At 43.1% G+C, this 14,209-nt stretch overlaps 1 protein-coding gene and 1 pseudogene across 2 annotated transcripts in view; one reads left to right on the forward strand and one right to left on the reverse strand.

Moving 5' to 3' along the window:
- Positions 1 to 9,996: 9,996 nt before the first annotated feature.
- Positions 9,997 to 10,158, forward strand: LOC112832737 (U2 spliceosomal RNA; annotated as a pseudogene).
- Positions 10,159 to 12,506: 2,348 nt separating this feature from the next.
- Positions 12,507 to 14,209, reverse strand: part of TMT1A (thiol methyltransferase 1A) — a 5,634-nt gene continuing 3,931 nt past the window's right edge. For both annotated transcript variants that reach the window (XM_025883329.2, XM_073881996.1), the window contains one exon: positions 12,507 to 13,441. In XM_025883329.2, the coding sequence (XP_025739114.2) occupies positions 13,427 to 13,441 (15 nt within the window). In that variant the 3' untranslated portion in view covers positions 12,507 to 13,426. The remainder of the gene's footprint in view (positions 13,442 to 14,209) is intronic.

Raw genomic sequence — 14,209 nt, forward strand, 5'->3', positions numbered from 1 at the left:
GGAAGCCTGCTTCCCCCTCTCCCACTCCCCCTGCTTCTGTTCCCTCTCTCTCTGTGTCTCTGTCAAATAAATAAAATCTTTGGGGTGCCTGGGTGGCTCAGTCGTTAGGCGTCTGCCTTCGGCTCGGGTCATGATCCCGGGGTCCTGGGATCGAGCCCCGCATCGGGCTCCCTGCTCCTGGGGAAGCCTGCTTCTCCCTCTCCCACTCCCCCTGCTTGTGTTCCCTCTCTTGCTGTGTCTCTCTCTGTCAAATAAATAAATAAAATCTTAAAAAAAAAAAGTCAGATGCTTAACTGATCGAGCACCCAGGGGCTCCTCCCTCCCCCACATTTTTTTTTCATCTTTCCTATGTAATTAATCATTTATATCATTTTGGACTCATGAATTTCTATTTCATTCAGTGGCTTATAATCCATTGCTATCATTATTTATTTTGATAGTCAAATTGTCCCAGATTTGGCTAGTGGTAGCCCCTTTAAGCTGGCTTCTATGTCCTATTGACATGACCCCATCTTTCTTCAAACATTCTTCTTTATATTCTGGCATAACAAGATGTTCCAGGCTAAACTTGTACTTTTTCTGCCCCAGCCCTGAAATCAGCCATTTTTTTATGGAGCCCTGATTCATTTTAGTGGAGAATGGTATTTAGAAACCAAGTTCTGAGCATTAGAGGTGTTCATTGTTACTGGAGTGTCATTATTTCTAGGCCCTCTCAGCAGACAGAATTAGGATTTATATCTATGTCTATTTGTATTCCTATGTATCTATATTAAAATCATGAGTGGGTAGTAACATCTCCAAGTTCAACCCAATTCCACAAGGTTCATTCTAGTCTTCCCCTTTTCATATTTGTGATTCCTTTCTCTCTGAGAGACCTGGCTCCCACTATCTTCAGGATATTTACTTATTTGCTTAATTCTAGAGTACACAAAAGTTCATTTCAGAATTTCTGACCCATGCTTCTGTGAAAAACAAGCCCATTAAATATTTTTTATAGTTCTTTTTTGTCAGAGGGAATATAGTCAAAATACTGCCTTCAAAAATCACTTGGAATGAAAACATATTTCTATACAAAAACTTGCGTGCAGATATCCATAGCATCATTATTCTCAATAGCCAATAAATGGAAACAACCCAAACATCCATCATTTGATGGAGAAATAAAATGTGTTATAGCCATACAATGGAATATTATTTGGGCATAAAAAGAAATGAAGTACTGATAGGTGCTAAATGATAGATGAATCTTGAAAACATGCTAAGTGAAAGAAGCCTGTCACAGAAGACCATATAATGTGTGAAACCATTTATATGAAATGTCCAGAATAGGCAAATCTATAGAGAAAGAAAATAGATTAGTGGTTGCCTACGGCTCTGAGACACCGGGCGGGGAGGGGGCTTGGGGGAGAGGATAGGGAGTGACTGATCATGGTTACAGAGTCTTTGCAGGGGTTAATGAAAAAAATTTTAAATAGATTGTGATGGAGGCACCTGGGTGGCTCAGTCAGCTAAGTGTCTGCCTCTGGCTCAGGTCATGATCCTGGGGTCCTGGGATCGAGCCCTACGTTGGGCTCCCTGCTCGGCAGGGAGCCTGCTTCTCCCTCTCCCTCTGCCTGCCGCTCCCCCCTGCTTGTGCTCTCTTTCTCTTTCTCTCTCTCTGTCAAATAAATAAATAGAAGCTTTAAAAATAAATAAATAAATAGATTGTGATGATGGTTGCACAACTCTGAATATAATAAAAACCACTAGGGGTGCCTGGGTGGCTCAGTTGGTTAAGCATCTGCCTTCAGCTCAGGTCATGATCCCAGGGTCCTGGGATTGAGCCCCGCATTGGACCCTGCACTCAGCGGGGGGTCTGCTTGAGGATTCTCTCCCTCTGCCCTCCCACTGCTCATGCTCTCTCTCTCTCAAATAAATTTAAAAATCTTTTAAAACCCTACTTAATTGTATACTTTAAATTTTATGATATGTGAATTATATCTTAATAAAGTTATTTTCAAAAAAAGGTACTTGGAAAAAAGGCTATTTGGGTTGATTTTTTTTCTCTCCTGCATCAATGTGGTTAGTCTTCATTTGGAATACAATTAGATGTTTTTTATTTTTCCATCTTAGGGTTCCCCTCCTTTTTCATTTTATTTTACGTAGGACATTCTTTTGTGTATTTTATGTAAGACATTAACATGGCTCCAAAAATCAAAACTAAAAGGATACATTAAAAAATGTATCACTTCTCTCTCCCCTTTATTTCTACTCTCTTCCTACCCACCCACTATAGATAACCAATCTCCCTAGTGTCTGGTTTATTCTTCTGAAGTTTCTTTTTGCAAAAATAAACATGTACATATGTATTTTCTTATTTGCCTTTCTTTTTTTGTGGAGAAGGTACCACACTATAGATAGTTTTACCTAACATAGCTCTTGTTTACTTAACAATATCCTTGAAATCACACCTTATCACTTCATAGAGCTCTGTGTCATCCTGCTTTGCAGGTATGTAGTACTCCTCTGTGCAGAAGCCATAGTTTATTCAAGCACTCATATGTACGGGCAATGCTGTAATGAATTATCTTGTGCATCTATATTTTCGTGTTGTTGGAAATGTATCTTCAGGATGAATTTCTAGAGTTAGGATTGCTGAGCCAAAAGGTAAATGCAGGTATACTTTTGTTAGATATTGCCAAATTCCACAAGAGTTGTACAAGTTTACCTTCCCATCAGCAATATATGGAAATGTCTGTCTCTCCATGGCCTGCTCAGCTGAATGTGTTGTCAGACTTTTTGAAGTCTTTGCAGAGCCGATATGTGAGAAATGGTATCTAACAGTAGTTTTAATTAGCATTTCATGTATTGTGAGTGAGCGCAAACATATTTTCAAATGTTTAGGGCCATTTTGGCATATTAAAAATTATTTGTTAGGTTTCATAATTTTAAAGTTCCTGAAGAATTTTGGGGAAGGTTGGAAGATATCCTCAGACTCATCAAAGGATTCCAAGTTAAGGGATTAATATGGGAAGGCTCCAGAAATAGAAATGATCATTTTAGCATGGGGAGATTTGTGAGGGACAAACACGCATTGTCCTATAAAATGCAGCCTAATTTTCTTCTTGAAACCTAGAGTGTACAGCAGTTTGTCCCTTTGTATCCCTCATTCAGTTCTTCCCGCAACTATTTTGCCATTCCACGCTGTTCTCACCTTGGCTCTGTGTTAGTCCAATCTGGCGCCTCATTCAGGTTCCTGCTATCATTTACATACTTTCCTTTCTTGTCCGGTCTAGCTGAGGTGGCAGGCAGAATAATGCCTCCTCTTCCCTACTCACAGATATGTCCCCACATCCCAATCCCCACAACCTGTTGGATGTGTTACGTTACATGGCAAAGGGAAATTAAGGTTGCAGATGGAATGAAGGTTGCTATCCAGCTGACCTGGGGATGGGAGGTTATTCTGGATTATCTGGGTGGAGCCAGTGTAATCACAAGGGCCCTTATAAGTGAAACTGGGAAGTCAGTTCCAGAGAGAGATTTGAAGATGGAGGAAGGGACCATGTGCCAAGGAACCAGTGTGGCCTCTAGAAGCTGGAGAAGGCAAGAGAACAGATTGTCCCTAGGGCCTCCAGAAAAAGCAACCTGGCCAACACCTTGATTTTAGCCCAGTGAGACCCATTTTGGACTTTTGTCCTCCAGAACTGTAAGAAATACATTTGTATTGTTTTAAGCCACTAAGTTTGTGGTAATTCGTTATGGCAGCAATAGAAAACTATTATGGCTGACATGTACCTGGCGTTCTATTCAGCCAGTCTGCCCCGAAGGCCAGGAGAGGGTGGTGATGGGGAGTTGGACATGACAGCCCTGTTGAACTCCACAAAGGGAAATCTGTAGGAATGGAGAGGACTGAAGATGGAATCCCGGTGAAGTAGAAGGTAGCAAAGGAGCTTGAGATGGAGCAGCCGGAGGGTCAAGAAGACTCACAAGAGAAAGGAGGAAGATCTCAAGAAGGGAAGCCAGAATCAGATACTACAGAGCTCATCCAGAGGACGAAGGCTTTATATTTGGAAAGCAGTAATGACTTTGTGGAGAACAGTTTCAGGTAGGGCTGGAAACCCAATGATAATGGATTGAGGAGTGAGTGGGAAGTAGGGGAAAAAAAAAACTGGATTTGGTATTTTTAAGATTTGACAGTGAGGGGAGGAAAAAAGCATAGCAATTTCAGGGGAAAGCAAAGCTAAGTGTTTTGGGTTTTGTTTTGTTGTTTTTGTTTTTGCCTTTCGGCGTTTTGTTTTTACTGGAGGAAGGTGTGTGGATTTTAGGATATTTGAACACAAGGGAAGAGTGAAGATGCAAAAGGAGTATGACTTGTTAGAAAAAAGACCTGAAAGAGATGAATCAAAAGGCTAGGGCTGGCCTTGCAGCTCTGGTCAGGAGAGGGCATCTGTGAGGTTCTTAAATTTCCAGACCCACTCAATGGCTCTCTTTTTGTTTTTCCTTCTGTGAAGTGAGTAGTGAAGTCATCTGCTGAGAGGAGAAGTGTGGAAATGAGGGTAGTTGAGGTTTGACCTCTGTGGCAGCTGAGGGTAAATGACGAGATTTCTGAGCAGCCCTAAAAAGTCTAACTCAGGCTTCATACTGTCTCCTGACAACAGCCACAGAGGCGGCAAATGGCTGGGATCGTTTGTGCGTTTCCCAGAGATTGAGTGCTGCGGATACAAAGCTGTGTTAAGACCAGTGCCCTGTCCCCAAGAAGCTTCGAGTCAGGCTGGGGAGACAGATGAGTAGCGCCACATGGCAGCACATTGTGGAGGTTTGAGGAGGAGGCCTGGGCTTCGCTGAAGGGCCTGAAGATCAAACTGGAGAAAAAAGGAAGTTCTTTTTGGAGAAAGTGACCTATGGGATATTTTAGAGAACCTAGTACATTTGAGATGAAGAGAGGAGACGGTAGGGGTATTCAAGGCAGCGGGCACAGCTTATGGAAAGACACCGAGCAGACAGCCCAGACAGCGCGGTGTGGAGAGCCGGGGATAGGAGGGGCTTGAGGAGGACAGAGCTACATGGCCAGTGCGGCCAGATCACAAGAGCCTTGCATTTTAGGCTAAGGAGGTTGAGGTTTCATCTGAAAACTGTGAGAAGCCATCAAAGGATTTGAGGCAGGAAGTGATTTTTAAATTTCGGTTCCAGGGCGCAGCCCAGAGGACAGATCAGAGGGGTCAGGCTGAGGCCAGTTAATCCAAGTAAGGAGGGATGTGAGCAGCCGTGATGGGGGAAGAAAGGAAGGGACAGTGTCTGACTGGCTGTGTGAGGTGAGGAAGAGAGAAAGCCGGGATGACGTCCTGGCTTCCAGCTTGAGTGAGAGGGACAAAAATAGTTTTGCCATTTACTAAGATAAAAAGAAGAAGAAGAGGAAGAAGAAGAAGAAGAAGAAGAAGAAGCAGCAGCAGCAGCAGCAGCAGCAGCAGCCGATTAGGGGTAAAGGAGACCCCGCAGTCAGAAATTGGCAGGTTTATATGGCAATAGGAGAAGGAGGCGTGAGTAGGAGTGTGAGGGTGGACTGATTTTTGTCTGCTGGTTTTTGTCCAGCCTGGTTAGAACAGGGATGCCATGCTGGCTGGCAGCCAGAGACAGCCCAAGGCAGGGTGGCTGCGTTAGAGGTCTCTAAGCTGAAGAATAGGTTTAGTGGGGGAGGTAAAAGACTAAAGGCTATTTCAAGAGCAGGATTTCAGAGTTTGAATTTTCATATGTGGCAATTTGGAAATGATGACCGTATACTCAGGCACTTGGGATGTCTGTTTTCCTCTAGAAATGGTAGGTTTATTTGTAGGAGCATTTTTCCAGGGAGAGGATCTAGACCTCTCATCAGATTCTCAAGAAGTTTCTTAGGACCCTATAAAAATCAAGAATTGAGGGCGCCTGGGTGGCTCAGTTGGTTAAGCGACTGCCTTCGGCTCAGGTCATGATCCCGGAGTCCTGGGATCGAGTCCCACATCGGGCTCCCGGCTCAGCAGGGAGCCTGCTTCTCCCTCTGACCTTCTCCCCTCTCATGCTGTTTCTCGCTCTCTCTCTCTCTCAAATAAATAAATAAAATCTTTAAAAAAAAATCAAGAATTGATACCAGGTGGCACCATTTTTACCTAATCCTCACACTTTCAGACATATCTGTCATCCAGGTATGGATGTGCAGTGGCTGTGTGAGCAAAAGGCAAATGTTTCTTTATAAAATTTTACTCAGGGTCCCAGAAGGCCTCCTTCCCAGAATATGAAGGGAAGAAAATAAAAGCACAAGAGCAAAAATGCAGGCTGACAGGTTAATGATTTATTAGTTGTGTCCACTTTCTCCAATGTTTTCTCCCACTTTCAACATTTGGGCAGACGAGGTTGCATGGATTGATAAGCAATTTGATATACGGCAACATTTATATTTATAAATAAATATTACATATTTTAATATTGAAGCTTTTGCTTTAAAAAATTTTTTTTTAGATTTCTTTGTTCCTAAGCTTTGGCGGACAATAAAATTGAAAAGAAACTCTTCCTCTGGGATCAGAGTAAATGATCTGTTCCCATAACTTGAGAAATGAGATAGAACTTGAACTGAGCGATGCCACTTTCATGGTCCTAATACTGCCGGCTTAGCCTGACGGATAAAGTGTGAGCCAAGATTAAAGGGATTTGAGTAATGATGTCTGTATCTTTAGCACTCTGTATAGAAGTTCTTTGCAGCATCTCATGTAGATGCCAAACTTTTTATTGTCAGATGCAAAAATTAGAGCTTTGCCAAGTTATTTTTTGAAAAAAATTTTAAAGATTTTATTTGACAGATGCACGTGTGCAAGCAGGCAGAGGGAGAGGGAGAGGGAGAAGCAGGTTCTCTGCTGAGCAGAGAGCCCGATGCGGGGCTCAATCCCAGGACCCTGAGCTGAAGGCAGACACCCAACTGACTGAGCCACCCAGGCGCCCCCATGCCAAGTTTTTTTAAATGGGAGATTTCTTTAAAAGTGTACCAAGTCTCCAGAGGGGCTTCTGGGTGGCACAGTTGGTTAGGTGTCCAACTCTTGGTTTTGGCTCAGGGCATGACCTCAGGGTCATGGGATCAAGCCCTGAGTGAGCCCTGAGTCGGGCCCTGCACTTAGCAGGAAGTTTGCTTAAGAGTTTTTCTCTCCCTCTGCCCCCCCCCCCGCTTGTACTCGCAAATGTGCTCGCGCTCTCTCTCAAATAAATAAATAAAATCTTGAAAAGTGTACTGAGTCTCCAGAAACCATTATGGTATCTAATAATCCAGTTGATTGGAATTCCAGGACCACATTTATAGAAGTAAAATATCTTCTCCTGTATGGAAAGATAAAGTCCATTCTGTTCTTCTCACAAATGCTCCATGTGAAGAAACTCCAGCACACATGACCAGCAATTTGATAGTTTACAAAGCACCTTTTGCATTTATGTCCTTCATCTTCACAAGAATCCCAGGAGATGTAGGTGGTGGTATCTTCTTATACTAAGTGGACAAAATATTAGTAAGATACAGTGATGAGATTTGGATCCAAATGTTCTGACCCCAAACCCCATGCTTTTCCTATTGGCCTACAAAGCTAGGAGAAGTTTTGAGATGTTTATGGACAGATACTCCTAAATGCAGAGCTGAGAAACCTCAATTCAACTTCTTGCTGAGGAGCTTCCTTTATAATTTTGAGTTGCAGGAATGGCAAAAGCGTTCTGGAAATTATGGGCATGAAGATGGGTGGTAAAGGCATGGAGACCCATTTGAAGCATTTTCTAGCATGAGAGATCGTGACTTAGATCAGACATTCGTGCCTTCCAAGGAAACCACTTCTTTGTGCCCCAGGAAAGTTATTTGCTGAGCTTCTGTTTTTCCATCATAGGTTAGTGGGGCGAATTGGGTGAAGGAAGGGAAAGAAGGTTGAGTCCATTGCAAAAGGCGTGTTTTTTGACTACTGTATCCAGATGTAGTATCTTCCCCTCACCTTAGAGCTACTTTTCTGCCATATCCCTGAATCATGCAATTCCTAGCAAGTTCAGAGGTAAATGGTTTGTCATTCCAGCTGTCCACACTCAGTCTATATATGTGGTCATCCAGGGCTTAGTTCTCAGACTAAGATGGCAGCTGTGGAAATGCAGTAGAAGGGACCATCTGAGAGGTGTGTAGAAGAGGCAGGACTTGATGAGGAATTAATCGGTAAATACTTCTGGAGATCCGCTATCTAGTAAGCACTGTGTCTGGCATGTAGAAGAAAGGAAGAAGAGATTGGTGGTGTGAAATCACACCTGCGGGTATTAGTGAATGTGAAGAGATTTCTCTAGGAGGAAGCTTCTTGAAACAGCCAGCAAATGCTTTCTAGAAGGGCATCTCTTTATCTGGTCCTTGGGAAATAATTATAGGTGTTGAAGAAATTGGAAAGTGTTGCTTATTTAGGGAAGGACCCAGTGAATTTTGTTTTTGACATGTTCAATTCTCAATATCAGAGGAGTGGCAAAAGTGTGAGGTTTAAGAATCTTTTTCAAATAGGTGATGGCTCACAACCTAGGAGTATAAGCAAGGCTCAAGGGATTGAACACAGACTGAACGAGTCTTGGGGGACCATTCACCACAGGGACCTGGGTTTGAGAAGACCTCAAGAAGCACTGTAACATTGTGGGGGAGGCCTGGGCTTTGGAATCAGGTAAGCTATGTAGGCATACTGGTGTGACCTCTCAACATACGGCTTTGGGCAAGTGATAGAACATCACTGGTCTGCTTTCTCCTTTGTCAGTTGTAGGTAATTTACCTGCCTTGTAGAGTTATGAGTACTATATGAAATAATTGTGTAGGGGTGCTGGGTGGCTCAGTCGGTTAAGCATCTGCCTTTGGCTCGGGTCATGATCTCAGGGTCCTGGAATCAAGCCCCACATCAGGTTCCCTGCTCAACAGGGAGTCTGCTTCTCCCTCTCCCTCTGCCTCCTCCCCCCTGCTTGTGCTCTCTCTTTCACTTACACTCTCTCTTGCTCTGCTCTCCCTCAAATAAATAGAATCTTTAAAAAATAATAATTGTGTAAAAAGTTGGTGCCTGGCATAGAGAGGGCACATAATAAATGGACATTTATATTGTTAGCTATTAGAGTCATGGAATAAAAAGATTATTCCAAGGAAAAGGTTGACATCAGTGTCAGACACATTTTAAAGATTGAGAAGGAGGGGCGCCTGGGTCGCTCAGTTGTTAAAGCATCTGCCTTCCGCTCAGGTAGTGATCCCAGGGTCCTGGGATCGAGCCCCGCATCAGGCTCCCTGCTCAGCGGGAGGCCTGCTTCTCCCTCTCCCACTCCCCCTGCTTGTGTTCCCTCTCTCGCTGTGTCTCTGTCAAATAAATAAATAAAATCTTAAAAAAAAAAAAAAAAGATTGAGAAGGACATAGCCTGAATTAATGCTGTTGGACATGAGAGATTTTTACTTTTAGAATGGTAAATTCTGAATGGCAATTTTCCTTGTTTCTATGTAATTCTTTACAGGTTCCCAAATACTTTCCTTTAGGAATAAAATAATACCTTTCTTGGTCAGCAAATTACTATGTTTTTTTTGTTTTATGTTTGTTAACTGGGAACACTGGCCACTCTACGTTCATTTCCTGTGCCCTCAATTAACATGACCTCTGTTCTTGAATCTGGTGGTTCCAAGAGTCAGGGAATTCTGGTTATTCTTTAACGTAGCCCAAATACTTTTGGTTTTAGGTGTGGAAATCATTAACGTGGTGCTTACTGAACAGATTTCTTTTTTTTTTTTTTCAGATTTCTTTTTTGCTTTTGTTGACGTTAGGTGGCTGCGATTCATTCCACTCTCAACTGCCTTAATAGATTAACAAGAATTGAATTTCAGTTGTGTTAAATTCTGGGTTTTCTAAAGCAACACCAAAGGGAAAGTCTTCTGTTAAGGGTCAAGAGTAAAAAAGAACTAACACAATGTTTGCTTCACTTGCTATTCAAGTCTGAAGTACGTAGGAATTCATAAGAAACCATTACAATATCACTTCTCGGCCTTTTGGCTAAGATCAAGTGTAGTATAATATTAGAAAACTTAGGAACAGAATGTTTCAGTTGAAGCCATTTCAATGGTGTTTTGTTTTGTTAGCCATTAAAATTAAGTATCTCGCCCATGGATCCAGGGGCTTAACAAGATAAGGAAGAAGCTACTGTAAACGGTAGTCATCCCCAGTCCTCCCCTCGGGCTCTGGGGCCTGTCCACCTCCTCCTCCCCCCACCTTCAGTTCCTCGAACAGATTGTGTTTCCTCCTTTCCTTTGTCTATGGCACGAGCTGTTTTCTTATGCCCGAACACTGACATCCTCTGGAATTCAGGTCAGATGTCACTTCCTCAAGGAAGCCGGTGATCCCCCTCCCCGGCTGGCTCAGATCCTAGCTGTGGGCGCCGTGAGGGCAAGGAACAAGTCTAGCTGATTCAGGGCTCTAAGCCGAGCACAGAGCAGAGTACTCAGTAACTATTTCTTGAATGAAGTTCAACTTTTATTAAGGACCAAGCACTTCACTTCATTAATTCCTCACCATAACCCTTTAGGTGGATATTATCCTCATTGACAGATGAGGAAGGTGACACTAGAGAAATAACTTGCCCAAAGTCACATAGTACACAAAGGACACAGCCAGGACTTGACTTAGGTCACTTTGATGCCAAAGCCAGTGTCATTTTGTCTTTTATTATACAATTATCCTACTGAGAAGCCTGCGTGGTACTATGTGAGCTACCACAGGAAAGCAAGCAGAGGGTGTGTCTGATCAAAATGCAGCGGTGTGTTTCTAAGGAGCATTTGTGGTGTGCCTTCTCAGCATCCATTCCTGCTTTCCCCAGTCACAGGCCCCGTTTTCTTTCTTTTTTTTTTTTTTAAGATTTATTTATTTGAGAGAGAGAATGAGAGAGAGAGAGAGAGAGAGAGAGCACAAGAGGTGGGGAGCGAGAGAAGCAGACTCCCTGCTGAGCAGGGAGCCCGATGCGGGACTCGATCCCGGGACTCCAGGATCATGACCTGAGCCGAAGGCAGGCGCTTAACCAACTGAGCCACCCAGGCGTCCACAGGCCCTGTTTTCATTTGGAGGATATACAACTCCCCTTGGCTCAGTTCATGTGCTCTGGGTGTGCTCAGCCCCAGGAATAAGGCACTGTGACCTGTGCTTGAGCCAGGCAGCATAATCCATCTGATCCACACATGATAATTGGTTCAGGCATGGGCTTGTGACTCAGTATTGCCAATATGAGCCAACTGAGACTCAATCCAGAACTTTGGAGTTTTTGCAAAAATAGACTTGATCTCTCCAACTGGTCTGAAAGCATGAAGATTGGCACTACTTCCACAGACTCCCTACCTGCTAGGGCAGACAGAAGGGCAGATGTGACTTCTAAGAATATCAGCTGAGCCCTGCTCACGCTGTGCCTGAGGCATTCCGTCCCTGTCTTTCCACTAATTTGAGTCATTAAAGTCCTTTTTCTACTGAAGCCTTTTTTTTGGTTGAGAGTTGTGCCACTTGGAATCAAAGAAATCCTAACCAGCACGCTGGACATGTTTTGCCTTTTTGTGTTTCCATCTTGCCAGGGCTTAGGTCACGTCCACGGGCTGTTGGAATGACTGTAACTGTGTGTCTTCTGGCCTGTGGAGGAAAGCAGTGAGGAGGTAACACGGCAGCGATGCTGTCGAAACGGGCTTTGTAGTTTTGGGAATCAGGGCTCCTAAGACCTGCTCAGTAACTTGTGGAATGTAAGAAACTCCATTTATTATTTCTCCATGTCTTAGTTTTGTGCAGAATGTGAGGATAACATTTGCCACGCCACTTAGACAAGAAGGAATTGATAAGACTGTGTTTAGTACTTTGGTATTATTTATCTTCCAGCGTGCTGGTAACATTTCAGCATGTCAACCCGTGTTTTTTCGTATTTCTCAGTCACTAGACTAACCTAACCAATAGTGAGGTGGGTGGTGAAGGAGGATCTTACTTTGGGGAGACTGTAGAGGGAGGAGATTCCTATTATAGAGCTCAGGAGGCCTTAGCCGAGCATTCCAACCTCACCATAACAATAACTATCTTCATGTTCAAGAGAGTTAGAATAGAAGCGTCCTTTCTTTCTACTCAGTGGATTTTACAAAGTGGCGTCTTTGGACTTGAACTTTTTTTTTTATTTGTCAGAGAGAGAGAGAGAGTACGCCCGCGAGAGAGCAAGCACAAGCAGAGGGTGTGGCAGGCAGGGGGAGAAGCAGGCTCCCCACTGAGCAAGAAGCCTGATGCGGGACTCAAGCCCAGGACCCTGGGATCATGACCTGAGCCTAAGGCAGACGCTTAACCGATTGAGCCACCCAGGCATCCCTGGACTTGAACTTTTCAAAACTCATTCTGATCCTTCCAAAATTGCTTTCTCTAAAACCCATTAGATGTGTTTATAGTTACCTGGAAGTAGAAGGAAAAATCTGTATATTCCAACAGCTTAATTTTCCGTTCCCAGAGACATTAAAAAAATGAAGCCAAGCCAGCAAAGATATAAACCCTTTATTTCCATTCCTAAAATCTATGTGAATTTATTGATTGATTTCATATTTAAAATAGTCCCTTTGTAAAGTCATTATACTTTACAGAGAATATACTAAATTTATTAACATACACACGAACTATTGCCAAAAATGCTATTCTTTTTTTTTTTAAGATTTTATTTATTTGAGAGAGAGAGACAGAGAGAGAATGAGCGGGGTGGAAGGACAGAGGGAGATGGAGAAGCAGGCTCCCCACTGAGCAGGGAACCCAACACGGGGCTCGATCCCAGGACCCAGGGATCACCACCTGAGCTGAAAGCAGACACTTAACCAGCTGAGCCATCCAGGTGCCCCTGAAAATGCTATTCTTAATCCCTCTGACTGACCAACGTAACACTTGTTTTCAAAGCACTTACGATTTTCAGAGGTTTCCATGGTGGCAAGGAACAAAGAAATCATCTTGGAACAGGAGTGGAAATTTGGTCAGAATAATCACCCAAATATGTGTCTACTTCTTTACAGACTCCCGGACTGCCTAGGTTTCAGGGGCTTTTTTTTTTTTTAAAGATTTTACTTATTTATTTGAGAGAGAGAATGAGACATAGAAAGCACAAGAGGGAAGAGGGTCAGAGGGAGAAGCAGACTCCCCGCTGAGCAGGGAGCCTGCTTCTCCCTCTGCCTCTGCCTCTCTCTCTCTCTCTCTGTCTCTAATGAATAAATAAATAAAATCTTTTTTTTTAAGACTTTATTTATTTATTTGACAGAGAGACACAGTGAGAGAGGGAACACAAGCAGGGGGAGTGGGAGAGGGAGAAGCAGGCTTCCCACGGAGCAGGGAGACCGATGAGAGGCTCAAACCCAGGACCCTGGGATCATGACCTGAGCCGAAGGCAGACGCTTAACGATTGAGCCACCCAGGTGCTCCTAAATAAATAAAATCTTAAAAAAAAAAAAAAAAGAATATTTGCATTAAAGAAAGTCAGACCTACTATCTATGTAACTTTGGGTAAGTTTCTTTTTTTTTTTTAAGATTTTTTTATTTATTCAAGAGAGAGTGAGAGAGAGAGCACGAGAGGAAGGAGGGTCCGAGGGAGAAGCAGACTCCCTGCCAAGCAGGGAGCCCGATGCGGGACTCGATCCCAGGACTCCAGGATCATGACCTGAGCCGAAGGCAGTCGCTTAACCAACTGAGCTACCCAGGCGCCCGGTTTCAGGGGCTTTTAGAAAGCGTACCTAATTTTATCCAAGGTTTTCCTAATTACAGTGGGCCTTTTCCTTACCTACAGTTCAACACATGCAGCAAACTATCTGCTACGTAATAAGGAAAATGTACTCAAGAAACTTAAGTGCCTCAGCTATTTTTCTGGCTGTACTAATGTGTCAAGTACAATCTTCATCTTAAGAATTGAAGACAGGAAACTAATGATGTAATGTATGGTGATTAGCATAACAATAAAAAATTAAAGAAAAAAAAGAATTGAAGACAGGAATGCAGGAACGCAAACGTCAGTGGAATATGGGAGTAAAAACAACAACGCTGGTCAGAGCTAGGTGTGGCTTCCTGGTCCATTAATTTTGAAAACCAGCCCCGTTACTAGGAACAACAGATAGATTCAGATTTCTCTTTCAAAAAGACCTGGGCTATTTAGATTTGGATTTTCAACTAGTTAGTATTTCTTGGCTTAGTTTGTGAAGTATTAAGATCTT

This window comes from Callorhinus ursinus, unplaced genomic scaffold (assembly GCF_003265705.2).
Source record: "Callorhinus ursinus isolate GAN/ISIS: 27379988/994484 unplaced genomic scaffold, GSC_fseal_2.0 scaffold44, whole genome shotgun sequence".
Lineage (NCBI taxonomy): Eukaryota > Metazoa > Chordata > Mammalia > Carnivora > Otariidae > Callorhinus > Callorhinus ursinus.